This window comes from Schistocerca nitens, chromosome 2 (genome assembly GCF_023898315.1).
Source record: "Schistocerca nitens isolate TAMUIC-IGC-003100 chromosome 2, iqSchNite1.1, whole genome shotgun sequence".
Classification (NCBI taxonomy): domain Eukaryota; kingdom Metazoa; phylum Arthropoda; class Insecta; order Orthoptera; family Acrididae; genus Schistocerca; species Schistocerca nitens.
The window spans coordinates 266187456-266206938 of record NC_064615.1 but is presented as its reverse complement, the minus strand read 5'-3'; the positions used below and the strand labels follow the sequence as shown (position 1 = coordinate 266206938).

Sequence of the window (19483 nt, the reverse complement as noted above, 5' to 3'; positions counted from 1 at the left end):
TTCATCTACAAAACACGATTTTGCAACATAATCTCTGTTCACTGCAATGACCTTATGCCACCTTACTGGGAGAGTGTTTATGCCCGCATGGTAGCACTCTTAGTGATCAACATCAGACCAGCGTCGTGTTACATCAGGAACCTCCCCATCATCCACATAATGCCTCCCGCAGAGTACATCCCTCATTGGACCAAACAGGTGGAAGATGCGCAACCCGGGTTATAGAGGGATGAGGAAGAACAGCGCAGTGTAGTTCTGTGAGCTTCTCTCAGGTGCAGAGACTCAGTGAAGGCTTGGGTTGTCGTAGAGAAGGAGAAGTTTGTTTGCATTTTTTTGACAATGAACATGCTGAAGTAGTTTCTTTCTTCAATTTCCTGAGGGTAGCACAGTACACTTCAGAGTCAATCTTGCAGCATGAGGGAGGACATCAAACAGAATAACCCCTTCAAAGTCTGAGAAGACAGTCACCAGAACTTTACTGGCTGAGGATGCGTTTTTGAACTTTTTCTTTGGAGGAGAAGTTGTGTGGTGGATTGCTGTTTTGTTTCCAGTTCAAAGTGGTGAACCCATGTTTCGTCACCTATGATGATGATCGACAAAAAATTGTCACGATCAATGCACAAGTAATTCTACACACATGAATGTTCATTGCTCTTTATGGTCTTCTGTTAGACGGTGAGGAACCCAGCAGGCAAACACCTTTGGTACCCCAACTGGCGGAGGAGTGTGTCAGCACTATCAACAGAGACATCCAGATATTCAGCGAGGTATTTGATTATGACCCGTCAATCACATTGAATGAGAACATCCGCACTTTCCAATACTTCAGGAGGCAGAGCTGTGTGTGGCTGGCCGGCGTGCAAGAGATGGGATGGGTTTGCGCAACCTTGTTGCTATGATGACAGACACCTCATCCAACAACTCGCTGGAGTTTTGTTCATTGCCAGGTCTCTGTAGACATTCTACAAGTGCATATGAAAATCTGCAGTGCTCTGGTTTTCTGCCAAAAGAAACTCTTTAACAGCTCTCTGCTTGGAATGCACCTCTGTTACAGACACCATTTTGAATGCTTCATACAGTGGAACTTCATGAAACTATAGGGGCTGAAGTGGGAATGTTCCACGACATCCCACAACAAATTCTGCATTTTCCGCCTAAAATTGACGTAGAGAAAGATGTGTTGCATTAATTAGTGAACACTCCTCGTATATTGATATGACTACTAACCAGCTGGCCACCAGGATGAATGCCACTACCAACTGCGTAGATGTAAGTTAGTCTTACAACTCATTTCTCCACTCCCAGAATCGTCCCGGCCTCAGCCTACAGTAACCTACTGCTCCCACACCTTCCACCTAAAAGTTTCCACCCCCTCCGTCCTATCAGGTCCTCCCATTTCACATTCTCTAACCCTCATCACGCACCATGTTGTGCTGTGGCACCAATTGATATTTTCCCCTTCTCTGCCTCTCTCCTTTTCCGCTCACCCTGGTCCATCCTCCACAGCCTTCCACCATCTAGTCCCTGCAAGCTCCTCCTGGTAGCACTGACTTCTGTCCCCACAATCATACCCTGTTATCCCTCCCCCTTCCCCTCCCCACTCCAGATTGCTGGTTTTGTTCTATGCGACAGAGTTGCATTCTAGCCAGAGCATTCATGTGTGTGTAAGATTCTCTTGCTTGTTTTAAAATGTATGTGTTTTCTTTTCTTTTCTGAAGAAGTGTTTGGCCAAAAGCTCAATGTGTAAAAGTCTTTTCATTGTGCCTGTCTGCAACATAATGCGAAATGAATCTTTATGATGAGTAGCAATATATCCTCCTCATAACATTCGGGACAAAATTGTCATACACTTATGAACCAAAATAGTGTGACCACCTGCTTAATAACATGTTGATCCACATTTGGAACACAATAAAACAGTGATTCTGTGTGGCTCGTATTCGACGAGTCCTTGGTTTGTTTCTGGAGATATGTCACTCCAGATGTCTGTGCACAGGTAATGCAAGTGGTTGCTAAATGCAGAGTTGGTGCTCGATGTGGTCACAAATGTATTCTATCTGGTTCAGATCAGGTGAATTTTTGGCCAAGACATCATCAGTTCATTATCATGTTCCACAAACTGCTGTAGCAGGATTCTGGCCTTGTGACACAGGAAGTTATCCTGCTGGAAGATGACATCACTGTTGGGGATATTAGCAAGTGTGAAGGGAAAGTTGGTTTGCAATAATGTTCACATAATCCACAGCTGCCAAGATGCCTTTAATTACTACCGAAGGCCCCATGGAAGCCCAGATGAATGTCCCCCATAGCATAATACTACATCCATGTGGCAGTTCATGTTTTGAGCAGCCACTCACCTGGGTGGTGATATATCAGACATGATTATTGGCCTGTTGTAAACAGAAATGCAATTAATCTGAGCAGGCTTCGTTTCCATTGACCCACAATTCATTCTACATCTACATCTACATCTACATCCATACTCCGCAAGCCATCTGACGGTGTGTGGCAGAGGGTACCTTGAGTACCTCTATCGGTTCTCTCTTCTATTCCAGTCTCGTATTGTTCGTGGAAAGAAGGATTGTCGGATGCCTCTGTGTGGGCTCTAATCTCTCTGATTTTATCCACATGGTCTCTTCGCGAGATATATGTAGGAGGGAGCAATATACTGCTTGACTCCTCGGTGAAGGTATGTTCTCGAAACTTCAAGAAAAGCCCGTACCGAGTTGCTGAGCGTCTCTCCTGCAAAGTCTTCCACTGGAGTTCATCTGTCATCTCCGTAACGCTTTCGCGATTACTGAATGATCCTGTAACGAAGCACGCTGCTCTCGGTTGGATCTTCTCTATCTCTTCTATCAACCCTATCTGGTACGTATCCCACACTGCTGAGCAGTATTCAAGCAGTGGGCGAACAAGCGTACTGTAACCTACTTCCTTTGTTTTCGGATTGCGTTTCCTTAGGATTCTTCCAATGAATCTCAGTCTGGCATCTGCTTTATCGACGATCAACTTCATTTACACTTGTCTACATTGAGATTCAATTGCCATTCCCTGCACCATGCATCAATTCGCTGCAGATCCTCCTGCATTTCAGTACAATTTTCCATTGTTACAACCTCTCGATATACCACAGCATCATCCGCAAAAAGCCTCAGTGAACTTCCGATGTCATCCACAAGGTCATTTATGTATACTGTGAATAGCAACGGTCCTATGACACTCTCCTGTGGCACACCTGAAATCACTCTTACTTCGGAAGACTTCTCTCCATTGAGAATAACATGCTGCGTTCTGTTATCTAGGAACTCTTCAATCCAATCACACAATTGGTCTGATAGTCCATATGCTCTTACTTAGTTCATCAGACGACTGGGGGGAACTGTATCGAACGCCTTATGGAAGTCAAGAAACATGGCATCTACCTGTGAACCCATGTCTATGGCCCTCTGAGTCTCGTGGACGAATAGCACGAGCTGGGTTTCACACGACCGTCTTTTTCGAAACCCATGCTGATTCCTACAGAGTAGATTTCTAGTCTCCAGAAAAGTCATTATACTCAAACATAATACGTGTTCCAAAATTGTACAACTGATTGACGTTAGAGATATAGGTCTATAGGTCTGCACATCTGTTCGAAGTTCCTTCTTGAAAACGGGTATGACCTGTGCCCTTTTCCAATCCTCTGGAATGCTACGCTCTTCTAGAGACCTACGGTACACCGCTGCAAGAAGGGGGGCAAGTTCCTTTGAGTACTCTGTGTAAAATGGTACTGGTATCCCATCAGGTCCAGCAGCCTTTCCTCTTTTGATCGATTTTGTTTCTCTATCCCTCTGTTGTCTATTACGATATCTACCATTTTGTCATCTGTGCGACACTCTAGAGAAGGAACTACAGTGCAGTCTTCCTCTGTGAAACAGCTTTGGAAAAAGACATTTCATATTTCAGCCTTTAGTCTGTCATCTTCTGTTTCATTACCATTTTGGTCACAGAGTGTCTGTACATTTTTGTTTTGATCCACCTACTGCTTTGACATAAGACCAAAATTTCTTAGGATTTTTTGGCAAGTTGATACATAGAACTTTACTTTCAAATTCATTGAACGCCTCTCGCATAGCCCTCCTCACACTACATTTCGCTCCACGTAATTTTTGTTTGTCTGCAAGGCTTTGGCTATGTTTATGTTTGCTGTGAAGTTCCCTTCGCTTCCGCAGCAGTTTTCTAACTCGGTTGTTGTACCACGGTGGTTCTTTTCCATCTCTTACGATCTTGCTTGACACATACTCATCTAACACATATTGTACGATGGTTTTGAACTTTGTCCACTGATCCTCAGCACTATCTGTACTTGAGACAAAACTTCTGTGTTGAGCCGTCAAGTGCTCTGAAATCTGCTTTTTGTCACTTTTGCTAAACAGAAAAATCTTCCTACCTTTTTTAATATTTCTGTTTACGGCTGAAATCGTCAATGCAGTAACCACTTTATAATCCCTGATTCCCTGTTCTGCGTTAACTGTTCCAAATAGTTTGGGTCTGTTTGTCACCAGAAGGTCTAATATGTTATCGCCACGAGTCGGTTCACTGTTTAACTGCTCAAGGTAGTTTTCAGATAAGGCACTTAAAAAAATTTCACTGGATTCTTTGTCCCTGCCACCCGTTCTCAATGATCATGTGCCCACTGCAATTGTAATTGACGATGTCAGTTGTCCCACGTCCAACAATGTGCTCGGAAAAACTTTCCATGTTCTGTGATATGGAATGGAGGTCCAGCACCTTTTCACTTATTCATAGGTTCATTGCCCTTTACCCACTTTCCATAGTTGTTCATGGCAGCTGCGCACAAACTGGCAACCAGTTTCACTGTTTCGGAGATGCTCATTCCCAGGTGCTGGCCCATAACAACCTATACTTTGATAAAATCGCTTATGGCAGTGGATTTCTCCACTTGTGGCCCACATTGTTGCTAGAATGCTTCTTCCATTCATCACTGTTCAATATATGTACTTTCCTTACCATGTCATATGCCCACAGCGCCACCAGGCAGCATTAACTTGTGTGGTGGGCAGTGGTCCCAGTAGTTTGGCTCATCAGTGTGCAAGTACAGCCACAACTGCCGCATCTCGTGTTGCTTTTATGCAGCATATTTCCAGTTTGCTTACCATTCAGCAGAATTATCTTTGCTGAGTCATTCTTAAAAGGGAAGTAATGTGTTTTCAGACATTCATGTATATTCAAAATATTACATATTTGATTTCCAAGACAAGCCCTCAGTGTGTGTATTTGGAATGTAGAGACATCTTGTATTGTTATAAGATTATGTTTAATGTATTCTTTCTTTTTTGATGTTTAACTATGTATAATATAAGCTTTCTTTTTACCTAAATAGTCTAGGACAAGTCAGTTGCCAGTTATTGATGTTTGTATATCTCTACATCCTCTGTTTTGATATTTGCCTCAAATTTATTAGCCTTTCATTATGCATATGTGTAGTACATTTGATTTGTCTGCAAAAAATATTTAGATTTGTCAGCAGCAATATAAGATTTGTGTATAATAATAATTTTTTACCGAAAATATTCTTTCTGAAGTGGCATGCAAAGTACAGGGTTATTCATAAGCACCTTTGTGATTCTATAAGCCGACTGCATGAAATGTACAAGCTGTACAGAAAATAGACACACATTTGTGGACTGAGCATCTCTCCAACTTTTTAAACTCTCATTACAGGTGCTTAGTATGTGCACAGTTTGTGACACAGCAAATGTCAATAAGGGCAGAAGAGCCCGTATGTGCATTTCATTGAAGTCACTGCTGCCACTGCCCAGGAAAAAAATGGTAATAGTAACTTGCTTTGAAAATGTGTTCATTGGGCTGCCTATCTGCAGGTGTGAACTAATTTAATGTGACAATACAGAGTGAATGACTTGTTGATGTGTCATTACTCTTCCATCCCGCAGTAGTACCCCCCTGCAACTATTCCCTTGCATGCATTACAGATCAGGTCTTTGTTAGATGCTCTGCCCACTGATATGTGTCATTTTTCAGTATGCAATTTAGTATTTCTGTAGTTGTCTTTTAAAATTGTGGAGGTACTTATGACTAACCCTGTATCCTTTCACATGTAAAGCTTAAGCATTTACTTATACAAAACTGCCCAAATTCAGTATCTGTATCATTTTTGTGTATTACCATATGACCTGTTTCAGGCCAGCTACCCATCTTCATATCATTTGTTACAGTTTAAGTGTAACCTGTCAAATACGGAACTGAAAGTTCACTGTCATGGTTTATGACACTGAACTTTCCGTTCTGTGTTCGACAGATTACTCTCTACTGTAACAATTGATCTGAAGATGGGCAGCTGGTCTGAAACCTGTCGTATGGAAATAACAGAAAGCCATCTGGAGACTGAATTTGGATAAATAATGATTGCAGAAACTTTCTGAAGACAAATATGTCTACTTTTGATTCACTTATATGATTCATGCACATTTTTTATGCTGTTTCCATTTTCTATCTGACAAATAAAGCAAGATTTTGGGGAATCATAAGGTTACCTATTGCTGGTGCTATCAGATTGAGGTAATCATATTTCTTATAATTGAACTACTGTGTTTCACTGTATGGCTTTCATGCTGCAGTGATACAGAAGCTCCCAATTTAATGTCTCTTTCCTGTTTTCTGTTTATACAATAGCATCTGCATAGAGTTTTCAAATTGTGCACTATTATTTTGACTAATGGAGAAAAAACCCAAAAGCTTAATGATTTTGAATGGTGGCTTCGATATGCATAGTTTCGTTTACACTGACATTTGTAAAAACGTCTAAATCAAGAATGATACGTGTGACAAAAATAACCTCATACCACAGGATAAGTATGTGATAATACACAAACAATTGTGTTTCCAAAAATGTTTGTAATAATTTGGTTTGGGCTGAAACCCTCATGGGTTGCAACCAAAGCTTCTTAAATGTCATGATACAGAGTCATAAATGGCTATACATGTTCCTGGAGTGTCTCCTCGCCTGTTTAGAGGAATATGATGAACAATTTGTCAACCAACCACAGTCCAGATGTATTAGATTGGTGATACATCAGGTGAATGTGCAGCACCTTGCAAATTCCTAGCTAGATGTCGTCAGATATTATAGTGGTGAAATGTGACATGGTTTTGTGGAGGCGGTGCAGTACCTCAGGCTTTAAAATCTTCCTGATGTGGTTGTGCCTTCCACATTCTTCTCATTATGCAATTTTTTACATAACAAGTTGATTCCAGTGGTGCTCCAGACCATCACACTTGTTGATTTTCTGCTATGTTACTAAACAGTGGTGATAAGCAGTTACAGTCACTGCAGCAATGTCGTAACACATATGTATGTGGCCATCACTGTATGACAAGTTGTCTTCTGCCACCAGTCCTGCTGATCATTCTGTGCTGTCGTCATATTGTGTATTCCGCTACCCTTTCATTAATACATTGCTTCTGTCCACAGTTCAACACATGCATCACTGACACAGCAGTGTACGCCATATGAGTTGAAATGTCCCACTATAACAAAACCATTTGTGTATTTTAAATTCTGTTTATAAGCAGAACATGCATCCTTTGTCATCACCGGGATATACTGTCACTTTCTGTCAGGTATCCATTCATTTGTGACACACTTATAAGTTGTTATTGTATGTCTTTGAGGCACTCTGCAATTACATTATTTGCACTTGGATTTTTTTAATGAGTGAACAAGGTGTAACGCTGACATTTCCAGTCATATATGAAAAGTTGTCTTATACCATATTTATCTGATTATGAGATGAGTTTGTTTTGAAGTATTCAGAAGAGTAAGACTTATCAAACATTACTTGTGTCTCAATAGGCTTGAGGCTTCCTGATACACCGAGGCGGTCCTGCACTCGATACAGTATCGACTTTGCTTGAACAATCATGTGACACTTGATTTGTGGCACTAGTGCATGGAATAGTCATAAAACTATTGAATTATCCATTACAACAATCTAATGCCCTGCTTGAAAATTGACAGTTTTGTGCAACACAACAGGAAATAGCATTAAATTCTATCAACTTACATACATCAGCTATGGTTTGCAATAAAAGATACCCTGTACATAAAGTTAAGCTGCTTTTTAAGTAACGGTAACGTCCAAATGCGAAAATATTTTTCTTCAAAATTCATTACTTGAGTCTCGGCCCAAGTCAATATTTTATTTGCTTGTGGAAAACTGTAATGGTTTACCAGGTAGGTTGCCAATGAGAAATTCAGTCACTCTCTTATCTGAGAATACTGGGGGAAAACATTGTCAGCTTTAGAGCAAGAAAATCCCATGAAATGAGAGAGAAAATTAATCCAGAATTAAAGGTCTAACATACGAAACAAATCACATTAAACTGACTTCAGTTGTAACTCCAAGAATAAATTATGGCGTAAAGATTCACTGTGGAGGTAGTACCAACAGACACCAGTAGGTTGTCGGACAAGTGAAAGTTTGAGAATGGGACTGAATCATGATTACGGGCCTTTTTTTTTATATATTAGTTGCTGTTGTTACATGTGACTTGCACCCTGGAAGATATAGCAGTCCATGTTTCACATTTGCTCAAGCACAGCACTTAACAGTAGGTGTGGAGGGGTAACAGTGATACCAGCCAGCTAGGCTGAGAAGTAGATGAGTGCGGGGAGGTGATTGGGGAGCGAGCAACCATGCTGCCAACCATGGGAATCTACACTGCGTACTTTGGCTTTTTAAGAGTATCCACATTTAAACTGCATTCTGTCTGAGTCCATTTATACTTGGAATCAAATTGACTTTAAAATTGGACAAATACTCAACAGTAACACACATTTTTGCAGGAGCTGCTAAAAGTCCATACTGGAGCTAGTGATGTACTTGCATGTTTCTTGCAGTAATGTTGTCGACGCTCAATGTAGGGGGTGTGTCCGCTGCTGGTTCTACACAGCCAATGAGAGAGCAGCAATTAGATGATATGTTTGGAAGCAAGAGACATTGTAAAATACTCATTTCAGTGTAGAAGTTTTTTTTTATGTATTTAGTCATAACCTTTTATTGCTTGTTCATTGTTCAAGGCATACTCTGACTTTTGGCTGATTTGGGACATTGCTTTTGTGTGTTGTAATTGTTTTGATTTTTTGTATGTATGTAAGGTTAATAATTACTATCTCATTTGGCACACTTACAGTAATGATCACATTAAAACCATGATGTGCGTATCTTCAACATTTAATCATTCTGTTAAGACCAGACTTATACAGATGCGAACTTATGTTCAGCAGAAAATACAGTTCACAGCGAAAAGTTAACTGATATCTTCTTGTAGGTGTGCTAGATACCCTGCCCATAGTGGAGTGGTGTATGTGATTGTCTGCTTTCTTGGTGTGTTTCAGTGATAAAACCTTGTGTGATCATCCAAGTAGTGGCATTGTCTTGTTGCAACATTTCAGTGAGTTTCATACTGATCACTTTGCCTGAATGTGACAGGTACGGAACTCGTGGAAATGCTGCGACAAGATGATGCCCCCACTCGACTGATCAGCCAGGAAGATTTCATAATTAGAAAATGCCGAGAAAGTGTGCAATCACATTACAATCTCTCCTTTGTTACTGTAATTGTCAGAACTTGGAAGATTGTTGTATAAGTCTTTATATAATCTGTTACCACACCAGCACTGTTTTTAATGCCGTTCTTTCAAGACGTGGTGCTTTGATCATCAACTAATTAGTTTCAACTTGAATTGCATTTTGTTAAACTGATGGTTGGAACAGTAATATGTATTCATCAGAGACATTTATGTGACCTTTATTGCATTGCTGTTAAAATTATTTTATTTTCTTTATAAATATTTTAGCATTCAGCCACTAATATTAGGGACACAATCCACAGTAACAAGTTTCAGGGTCAAGTTCCTACTTTCTGGGTGTCTGAATTAATCCTACATAAAATGCACTTCAGAAACACTCAAGGTAAAAATATAAAAACAAATAAAAATTTTTGGACATGAAGTCCTTTTCTTACTTTAAAAATGGCGACAACAGATTCTCTGCACCGTTTATCAAAGGAAGGAAACTCGACCTGCTGGAGGAACCTGACATAGCAATTCACCTACTTAAGTTTGATGATGATAATATACTTAATATACACACTGGCAAGAATGATAATGCCTTCTGCCACAGATAACCATTGATATGGTGTCCCTCCATGCCCTTAACACATCTTTGCAATGTTACGGAATGGCTGATGGCCCAGTGCAGTCTGTCAGACCTGAAAACGTTAACGAACTAGTGGTGCATGGAGAGGCAGCTGATGTGACCAGTGTTTACTGCTTTGTGGAAACAACGCTTTGGAGGATAAGTGGAGCAGGGAATCTGGTTTTACCATTTTTAAACTAAGACAAGAACTTCATGTCTGAATAAATTTGGTTTTATATTTTGACCTTGAGTGCTTTTGAAATGCATTTTATGTAGGATTAATTTAGACAGCCAGATGATGCGAGCTTGACTCACAAAATGCGTTGTCGTTGATTGTGTTCCTAATTGTTAGTGATTGCATGCTAAAATATTTATAACAGTTACTGTAACAACTGCTACCTCGGGTTCTTAAATGGACAGTGTTAGAAATACGTTGTTTTGCAACCTCAGTGCAATGCTCTGCAGTGTATGCTTCTGTCTGTTAGGAAGCAGTGTGCCTTGAAATATGTCTAATGAGAAAAATTGTTTTTTCAACATTGATGCTAGATATTTTTAGATTAAAACTACTTTAGTTTTTCTTTAAGAGAACTGAAAGCACATTTTAACGTAGAACACATTATATCCAATGTCATGCAAATGTGTTCCAGGCAGCAATAAGAGGTGATGATAAATAAATGTAAAAGTGTATGGCACAAAAATAAATGTTATTACTCTATACACTTTAAGATGGAAATTGAACAATAAGGTCATTACGCAATAAAAATTTTGTTGTGGCAGCTCGAACTGTGGTGCTGTGCAGTGAGTTGGGTATATTCATCTCTTTGTAGTCCACCTAATTAGACTTAGCAGGAAAGAAGTGTGAGTTTCAGCAGACCAATAGCCCCCATTCTCCACCTTCTGCTCTGGCAGAGGAGCAAGATTTGAGGGGGGGAGGGGGGGGTTGTATAATCCCTCTGGCATGCGTTACTTCAACCAAGGCTGCTACTACCATTGCGCACTCTGTCTCTGATAAACAGATTTGTATGAGTTGAGGTTTTTATTAATTTGCCTTATGTGGAAGTTTCATCTGATAGTTGAAACATGAAAGAAATTGCTGTAACCATTGGCCTCTATCATTTCTCCGATATGTTTAGAAGTATAAATCTGGGTATCACCCAACTGATTGAAAAGCATCAATTCATGATCAGTTTTTTTATGTATAATATGATTTGCTGCTGTTAGAAGTGAAAGCTAATGGAGAACAGTTTTGAGTAAACAGCACTATCAAGGAGAGTTTCCAGCTGCTTGCCAGGTATGTTTTGAACATTAGCCCTTCCATTTTCTGTATCCACCAGCAGCAGCAGCAGGAGAAGCCACATGGACATCAGTTTATACCAATCATTTCCTCTCCACCACTCCTCTTAAGCCAAATATACATTGATCTTCTGCCTTGAAGCCTCAGTTCGCGCATTTCACTTAAGCCTTTCTGATTCTGTTCGCACCTGTAAAGGTATGTCCTTTACCATATCCTTGATCTCTTCATTTCTTATTCTTCCCATCCTTGTTACTGCCTCTCTTGTGGGTGCAATTTCATTTCACATGCCTTTATCTTGCTTAAACCCCATTTCTTCATTGTCCAGGTTTCAGAAACGTGGGTCAGACAGGCACATAGTAAATTAGGTACGTAATTTCCATGATCTTATATGGGACGTCCACACCAAGCTCCTAACACTTCTCAGAAATAATACTGTTTGCACCCCTCTCTCATAGACTTCCTAATTGTTTCTTCAGTTTGTTGTACTTTCAAGATATATGAAGTCATCAACTTCTTTTAATGGTAAAATTAATTAAAATTGTTACAATATATGTACAATGGAAAATCCAGGTTGGAATGTAACAATATTATGAAAAGGAAAGTTGCTACTCACCATATAGCGGAGATGCGTTGTCGCAGATAGGCACAACAAAAAGACTTTCACAAATTCGTCAACAATAGACACACATACGCGTGTGCGCGCGCGCACACACACACACATACACAAATGCAACTCACCAGTTGCCTGAGACTACAGTAGTCTGTGTGTGTGTGTGTGTGTGTGTGGTCGACGAAGGCCAATGTGTTTTTGTTGTGCCTATGTGCGGCTCAGCATCTCTGCTATATGGTGAGTGGCAATTTTCCTTCTCATGATATTGTTACAGTTCACAGAGTAATACTGCAAAAGAGCCCTTTGGCTGTAATGAGTTTCCCTACACTACAGTACATGCATTCAGTGTTTTGTTTGCTCTTTTTGTAGGAAGTCAATCTTGAACCATTTCGTATCCTTGGTTTAGTGATTGATTTTTTGGAAACATAAAGCATCTGCAAAAGCAAAATAAGTAATGTTTTATAGTAGGCATATACATAGTAATGTTTTTAAATTACATCGTCTAATATACCATGCACTACATTCAGTTATAGTGGCCTTGTCACCAAGTAAATATTTTTATGTTAATACCCCTACTTTAAATCAGCCTGAGCTCTGAACACAATGCACTGGACAATAATGCTGAAAGATTGTCCTCAACTTAGTGGAAGAACCTGAGGCCACATGTACCTGGATGAAATGAAAGAAAATATAAAAGTTCTTAGTAATTTTACTGTTGCAATACTACTGCAAGAAATTAATATTTATCACTCCAGCAACAAGCCACAGCAGTGACAGAATTAATTGGGGGAGAGGTATTTAAGTCAGTTAAGTTTGTGATGTGCAGTTCTTCTTTCACAATTCTAGATAGTCAGAAAGTTCATTTGTTTGTGATGTCTACATAACTCCAGTTTTGGTGAGTTGGTGTCAGGTAGCTCCTTGCCTACTTTAATATTGTTCCCCATTTAATGTTTAGGAAGAAAGTTTTTAATGTAAAGTTTCAGTAATTTGAGGACAGAGATAAAAAAAGTCACTAGTTCAAATATTTCTTCTGAATGATATATTATCAGCAGAAATGCAAAAGCAATTTTGAACCATCACTACAGTGTTAAGTCAACTAACAAAATGTTCTTCAACAAGTCTTTGAATCTACATGGGCCCTTTCACAAGACTGGGGCAATCACTTCCTTTAGGTGCAACAGTGAGTGGTAGCCATCTTCACTCTTGAGACTAGTATTCGGGCAGTGTAGATAATAAGAGCTGATCCAGCCTGTAATTCTTGATGGAGTCTCAAAAACAACAGTGGAAGTGTTACCTCTTATGGCAGCACCAGGTGGAGCTGGGGTCGCATGCTCTGTCATCGAGCCGCATTGTGGAGCGCGTACTGGCTGTCCCGCCCTCTTACGTAGTTGCTCCTGAGCCTCGCAGTGTTATGCTTGTGACTCACATAGGACGCACTCTCACATCTCTTCCACCATTTCTGCCACCACCAGGGAACACTCTCGTTTGTCATCTTTCACCCTACTTGTTTACAATGATATTTTAGATTCTTGTATGGTTCAGATTATCTTGAAAATTTAAAATTTACTTTCTTTGTTTAAAATTAAATATTACACTCTTACTTAATCATAACTATAGCAGTATAAGAGTTTATTGAACAACATTAAAAGTTCCTGTTAGAATTTGCCTCTCTGGTTTTCCACCAATGGCAGGCTTCTTACCTGATGTTAGTGATTCTCACCTCTCTGTGTCTTTTTTTGCTGTGTAAAAGACTCAGAGGTGATCATCATCATCATATCCTTCCACAGTATTGCGGCATATTTAATAACTTTGATGTAAAAAAGTTATACACACTTAGCAGAACTGTTGCATCGCTACCTGGTCTTTAACCTGCCCCACATTTAATCTTGATATACTTTCTTGGTAACAGATTGGTCTTCTTGACACTACATTTGTATTTGTGCTCATCCAAAAATCTGTCAATTCAATGTTATGAAAAGGATGGATTGGTGCTCACTGTAAAGATGAGACATTGAGTTGGTGACAGGCATGACAAAAAGACTGTTATGTATAAGCTGTCGGCGAAAGACTTCTACAGAAAAGAAAAAGGCACACACATTCACACAAGCAAGCACACGCTACACACACACACACACACACACACACACACACACAACCGCTATCTCCGGCTACTGTGGCCAGAATGCAACAGGAATGTGTCAAACTGTGTAACAATCAGGAGCAGGTCAGGAAAGGGGCAGGGATAGCAGGGAACAGAGGAGAAGTGGAATCTGTTTGGTGGGGCGCAGGGAAATAGAGGTGGCAGGACAGGGCTACCAGACGAAGTGCCCGGTGGATGGGGGGGGGGGGGGGGGGAAGGGGAGCGGAGAGGAGTTGAGATGTGTGTATTGTAACTTGTTGCATGTAGGTGACAGTGAGAAGTACCTGTGTAATGTAGTGTTGTGGTTGAGTTGTTACTGAGAGTCAGATTAAGGGGATGGTGAAATCTGCTGCTGGCACGTAATCTAGTTCCGTTGAACAGCGTCGAGGCAGTCAGTGTACTTACATCAATTGAATCACCATCATCGGTGCCACATTCCATCACTCCATAACACACTACAGAGAGGTTTGGAAGTAGCCCAGGACTTCAAAGAAATGTCTACTGATCAGGAATTTTACACTACCACCTCCCTTCCACTTCTTAGAGGCCATTGACCCAACAATTAAGATACAAGACTCGTATTCAGGAGGACAATAATTCAGATCCCAGGCAGCCATGCCAAATTTATATTTTCTGCGATTTCCCATAATTACTTAAGGCAAATTCTAGGAAGAACCCTTGATATACACATGTCAAATTCCTTGCCCAATCTGTGATTCTGGTTTTCTCTAATGTCATGGTCTCTGTTGTCTTCCACATTCTGGCCAAATATGGGCAATGAAATATTTTTTCACCACCATGATTGTAGCTGAACACCGTGAAGAAAGTATGTATTAGTGTGATTTCCTATGCAGGCTGACTCGTATGGTACTGTTGGGAGGGAAGAAAACTATGGGGACAAAAGAGGAACAACTGAGTAAACATCAAGAGATTAGGTGGCAAGCTAGTAACTACGACTACTTGTGATTTTGTCACATTGCCACCAATCTTCAGAACTCATTTCTAGATTCCTACCACCTCACAAGTTATGTAGACTTGTACCGTGGAAAATTACCAAGTGTCATACAGAGAATAAAGCTCTGTGTCATGCTTACAGTACTATTGAAAATGCGCATAAGAAATAAATATTTGCATCCTTTAACATTATTTTTAGTGTCTCTTTTCATCCATATAATTTGTCATATAAAATAAAAGAATGGTTTAGATGCTTCCTACCAGATCTAACCCATTCCCTGCAGTGTTTTAAACAAATTGGTTGTTTACAGGTGCAGTGTGACCTTCAGTTGGTAAACACTAATTCAGTCACACAGCCACACAGTGAACAGTTGGTAGCCCAGCAACAGGCAATTGCCTTACACATCTCTCAGCAATTACAACAGCATCATCAGCAGCAACAGTTGCAGCAAACTCAGCAGCAGCAGCAGCAGCAACAACAACAACAACAGCAACACCAGCAGCAGCAGCCGCAGCAACAGCCACATCCAGCTCCATCACAACACCAGCAGCACCAACAAAACCAGCACATCCAACATCACCCTCTACAGCCACAAGTGCATCAGTCACAGCAGCAACACCAGACCCCATCACCACAGCTTCAGAATCAACAACAGCAGCAACAGCAGCAGCAATTGCACTTACACCATCAGGCTTCACACCAGAGGCAAGCACACCAACCACCTCCACCTTCCCAGCCACCTCCAGCAGCATCTCTGCCCCAAGGCCACCAACAGCAGACTTCCCAGATGCACCAGCAACAGCAGTCACATCAGCAGGCCCCACAGCAATCACACCAACCTCACCACCAGCAGCAACAGCAGACACAAACACTTCAGCAGCATGTTCCACAACATCAGCAGCAGCAACCAATACATGCGGAACAAATGTGTCACTCACACCAAACACACCCACAACAACCGCAGGGCCAGCAGCAGCAGACACAACAGTCACCTCATCAAGCTCAACAGCAGCAACAAGCACAGCAACTGCAACAGCAATTACCACAACAACCATTACATCAGCAGTCACAACAAGGACATCAGCCGCAGCAGCAGCAGCAGCAGCAGCAGTCATCATCCCAGCCAAAGCAACAGCAGGTAAACAAGAATACTTTTCTTTGATGATCCAATGAGCCAAGAAAGTTTAAATTGTCTAAAAGGAGGATTGGCAGGAAAAACTAGATATGGTAGTTTCATAAACAGAGCTGTTTGATATTTCTTTTATTCTAGTCTTTTTTTTTTTCAGTGTGCCCTAAATTGCAAAATAAAATAGTGCTTGGAAAGTAACTACCCTTAATTTTGAGTAACTGTGTGCACCATCATGCTTCTTACCCATGTAATTAAAGAGTGATTGAGAGTCATTCCACGCCAAGTGCCCTAGAAGTTCCCACACAACCCTAGTCTGTTTTGATGAAATTTTTTGTGAGTATTACTACATGTTCCCAGTGAACATTGGCAAAGTTTCACAATCTTTCTTCAATACTTGCAGAGATATAGTCACTTGTTTTTATTTTATTGTATTTTTCTGTAACACAGCTTTCGATATTGTACCTCTGAGTTTTTGGCAACTTTTCCTTCTGCTTACCAAAAAGTTCACAAATTGGGGAAAAGCTGACGATTTTTGTAAAAACATCAAATACGGATAGTTTCAGCCCACTTTTATAAAAACGTATTTTCTGCGAAAACTTCTAAACCATTTTCATTAGAAAAACCTTATTCTAAACCACCTAAAATGAGATTTGGTTTTGCTAATGCAATTATGTAAGGCTAAAAAACAAAGTACAATGTCATTTTGCAATCCCATAGAAAAGAGCTTTTTTGCAAATTGATTAAAAAGATCTTCGAACGGTGTTACCCTAATATCACAACAACTATCGGCAATAGCATAAAGAAAACCAAAAGAAAACCAATTCATTATCAAGCTGTTATACCAGACTATTAGATCACACCTAATCCTCAAAATAAAATGAGGAAGATTGCATTGTGAGGAATGTGCACAAGACCCAAAACAGTGGTTTTTAATTTTTGGTGCTAGAAGTGAAAGTTTAACTGAGAAACTAACTACAGAGAGGGACATAGTTTAGCTTCATTTATGTGAAACAGTTTTCCTTTAGGTACATCTAACAACTTGAAATTTCCATCCCTGTTTATCATATGATAAAAGTTGGGTGGAGCAATGAGCATGCCATGTTGCACCAGGCGAGGTGATAGAGACATGTATCTGTGTTTTATAACTCTCGTTCCAGTGTGAACCAGTTATATCACTTCCAATATGTTTCTGTGAGCTCCGCCGATGCGGGTTGTATCACTTGTCACATTTCATATTGTATCACATATCATATTGCCTTAGTTTGAACCATGTCTTAAAGCCTTTCAATTTGATCTAAAGGAAAATAAGCTTATCCAAATGTCTGTTGCTGAAAATTATTCATTTGTTGTTCAGGATGCAGTGCAACGTTCCCACGGGGAAAATAGTTGATCATCATTCCGTCCATTTCTCGTCTATTTTCCTCACACCTAGAAGGTGGAATCTATGAGTTTTTTCCATTGTCTGTGACATGGAACAATTATTGTTCATGGTTTTTGTCAAGGAGCTGATGAAATACATAACAACATAGTTTGCTCAGATTTCCCAAATCCATAACTTTAGTGATGGCTACATCACCTAGTGCAAAACTTTCAATAACATTCTCAGTTTGTGCGTTCATGAGAGATGACAAAATGTAGTGTTTTGCACAAGCCATAGAAAGTCACTGATGGGATTGGAGGTACAGCAAAGTGATTAATAGCCAGAACAAGCTCTCAAGGGCCAATTAACAATCGGACCCTTACACCTATATATTTGTTTCGCTTCTGCACTGAAAGAATTAATGCGATTAAATTTTCTTTCGCTGGCAAAGAAGAAATTGAAGAAAATAAAGTGTCACTGGAAGAGAGGTTCAAACATGGGCATACTTTAGCAGGCACTGTAAAATATAATGTTCTTTTTTCCTTCTTCAAGTGATGAAACAACAATTAGGTTAGCAGAATTTCAAATGATGCATCCTCTTGTCTGGCCAAAATTAGTGACAGTGAAAAGTACACAACATTGGACCTCCAATCATGACAATATGCTGCATACATTATAAGAAAGTGTAGTGAATTGGAAACTTATGTAAGGCTTCCACAGAGCAGGATGATGCTTTAATAAGTATTATGCATCCATATGGCCCAGCAAATCGGTTTTATTGGCCATCACTGAGTGAAAAGTGCTGTGTTCCAGAGCAGCATTTTATGGCAGTTATTGGAGCTCCATAATTGCCAGTGTCTGCTGGCAGTAGAGTTTTCCTTGCGACATCCAACAGCTAATTACTGAAACCTCTAAAACCAATTGGATAGCTCAGAGTAAACATAAGCTGAAGGTCCTAAAAAAAGTTCTTCTAGCTTTGGTCTTGTATACCGAAAGGATGTGGAAACAAAATCCTGTGGTAAAGAAACCCACAACAGCTTCCATTGCACAGCTTCAGGCATGACCCCCATGGTGGTGGGGACGCTAGTTTTCCATTACTGATTAAGCCACCATGGACCTTAACAACACATTTATATACTTTCAAACTGTTACATATAAGCTTTTGGCCAGAGCATTCTTCAAAAAAAGAGAAAAGCACATACATTCACACAAGCAACCACACCTCACATGCACTTGGCTGCTACTTCAAGCCAGACTGGTTGGATCTAGCAATTGTGTGTTTGAGATGTGCTGGATTGTGTGTGTGTGTGTGTGTGTGTGTGTGTGTGTGTGTGTTTTTTTTTTTTTTTTTTCCATTTTTCTGAAGAAGGCTTTGGCTGAAAGCTTATATGTAAGTCTTTTCATTGTTACCTGTCCTAACTCCATGTGTCATCTTTACAGTGATTAGCAATCTATCTTTTCCATAATATTGTTCATTTATACTATTTTTCATCGGTTTGCTATGCAAACAGAAAATATGCTATACTTTAGACTGGAATTAAAGTAGCACATCTCAAAACAAAAAGCCATTCAAAATTCTCATTAATATGAATATGTTACAAAAAAACAGGCAGATTGCTGTAACTTCACCAAAAATTACACATATGACATTAGATTAGATTAGATTAGATTAATACTAGTTCCATGGATCATGAATACGATATTTCGTAATGATGTGGAACGAGTCAAATTTTCCAATACATGACATAAGTAAGTTAATTTAACAACATAATTAA

General features: G+C 40.0%; 1 protein-coding gene across 1 annotated transcript in view; it reads left to right on the top strand.

Moving 5' to 3' along the window:
- The window catches only part of LOC126236005 (zinc finger and SCAN domain-containing protein 2-like), a 205314-nt gene that overhangs the window by 69389 nt on the left and 116442 nt on the right, over window positions 1-19483 (top strand). Inside the window, exon 8 of the mRNA XM_049945014.1 lies at window positions 15530-16357. Within this exon, the coding sequence (XP_049800971.1) occupies window positions 15530-16357 (828 nt within the window). The remainder of the gene's footprint in view (window positions 1-15529; window positions 16358-19483) is intronic.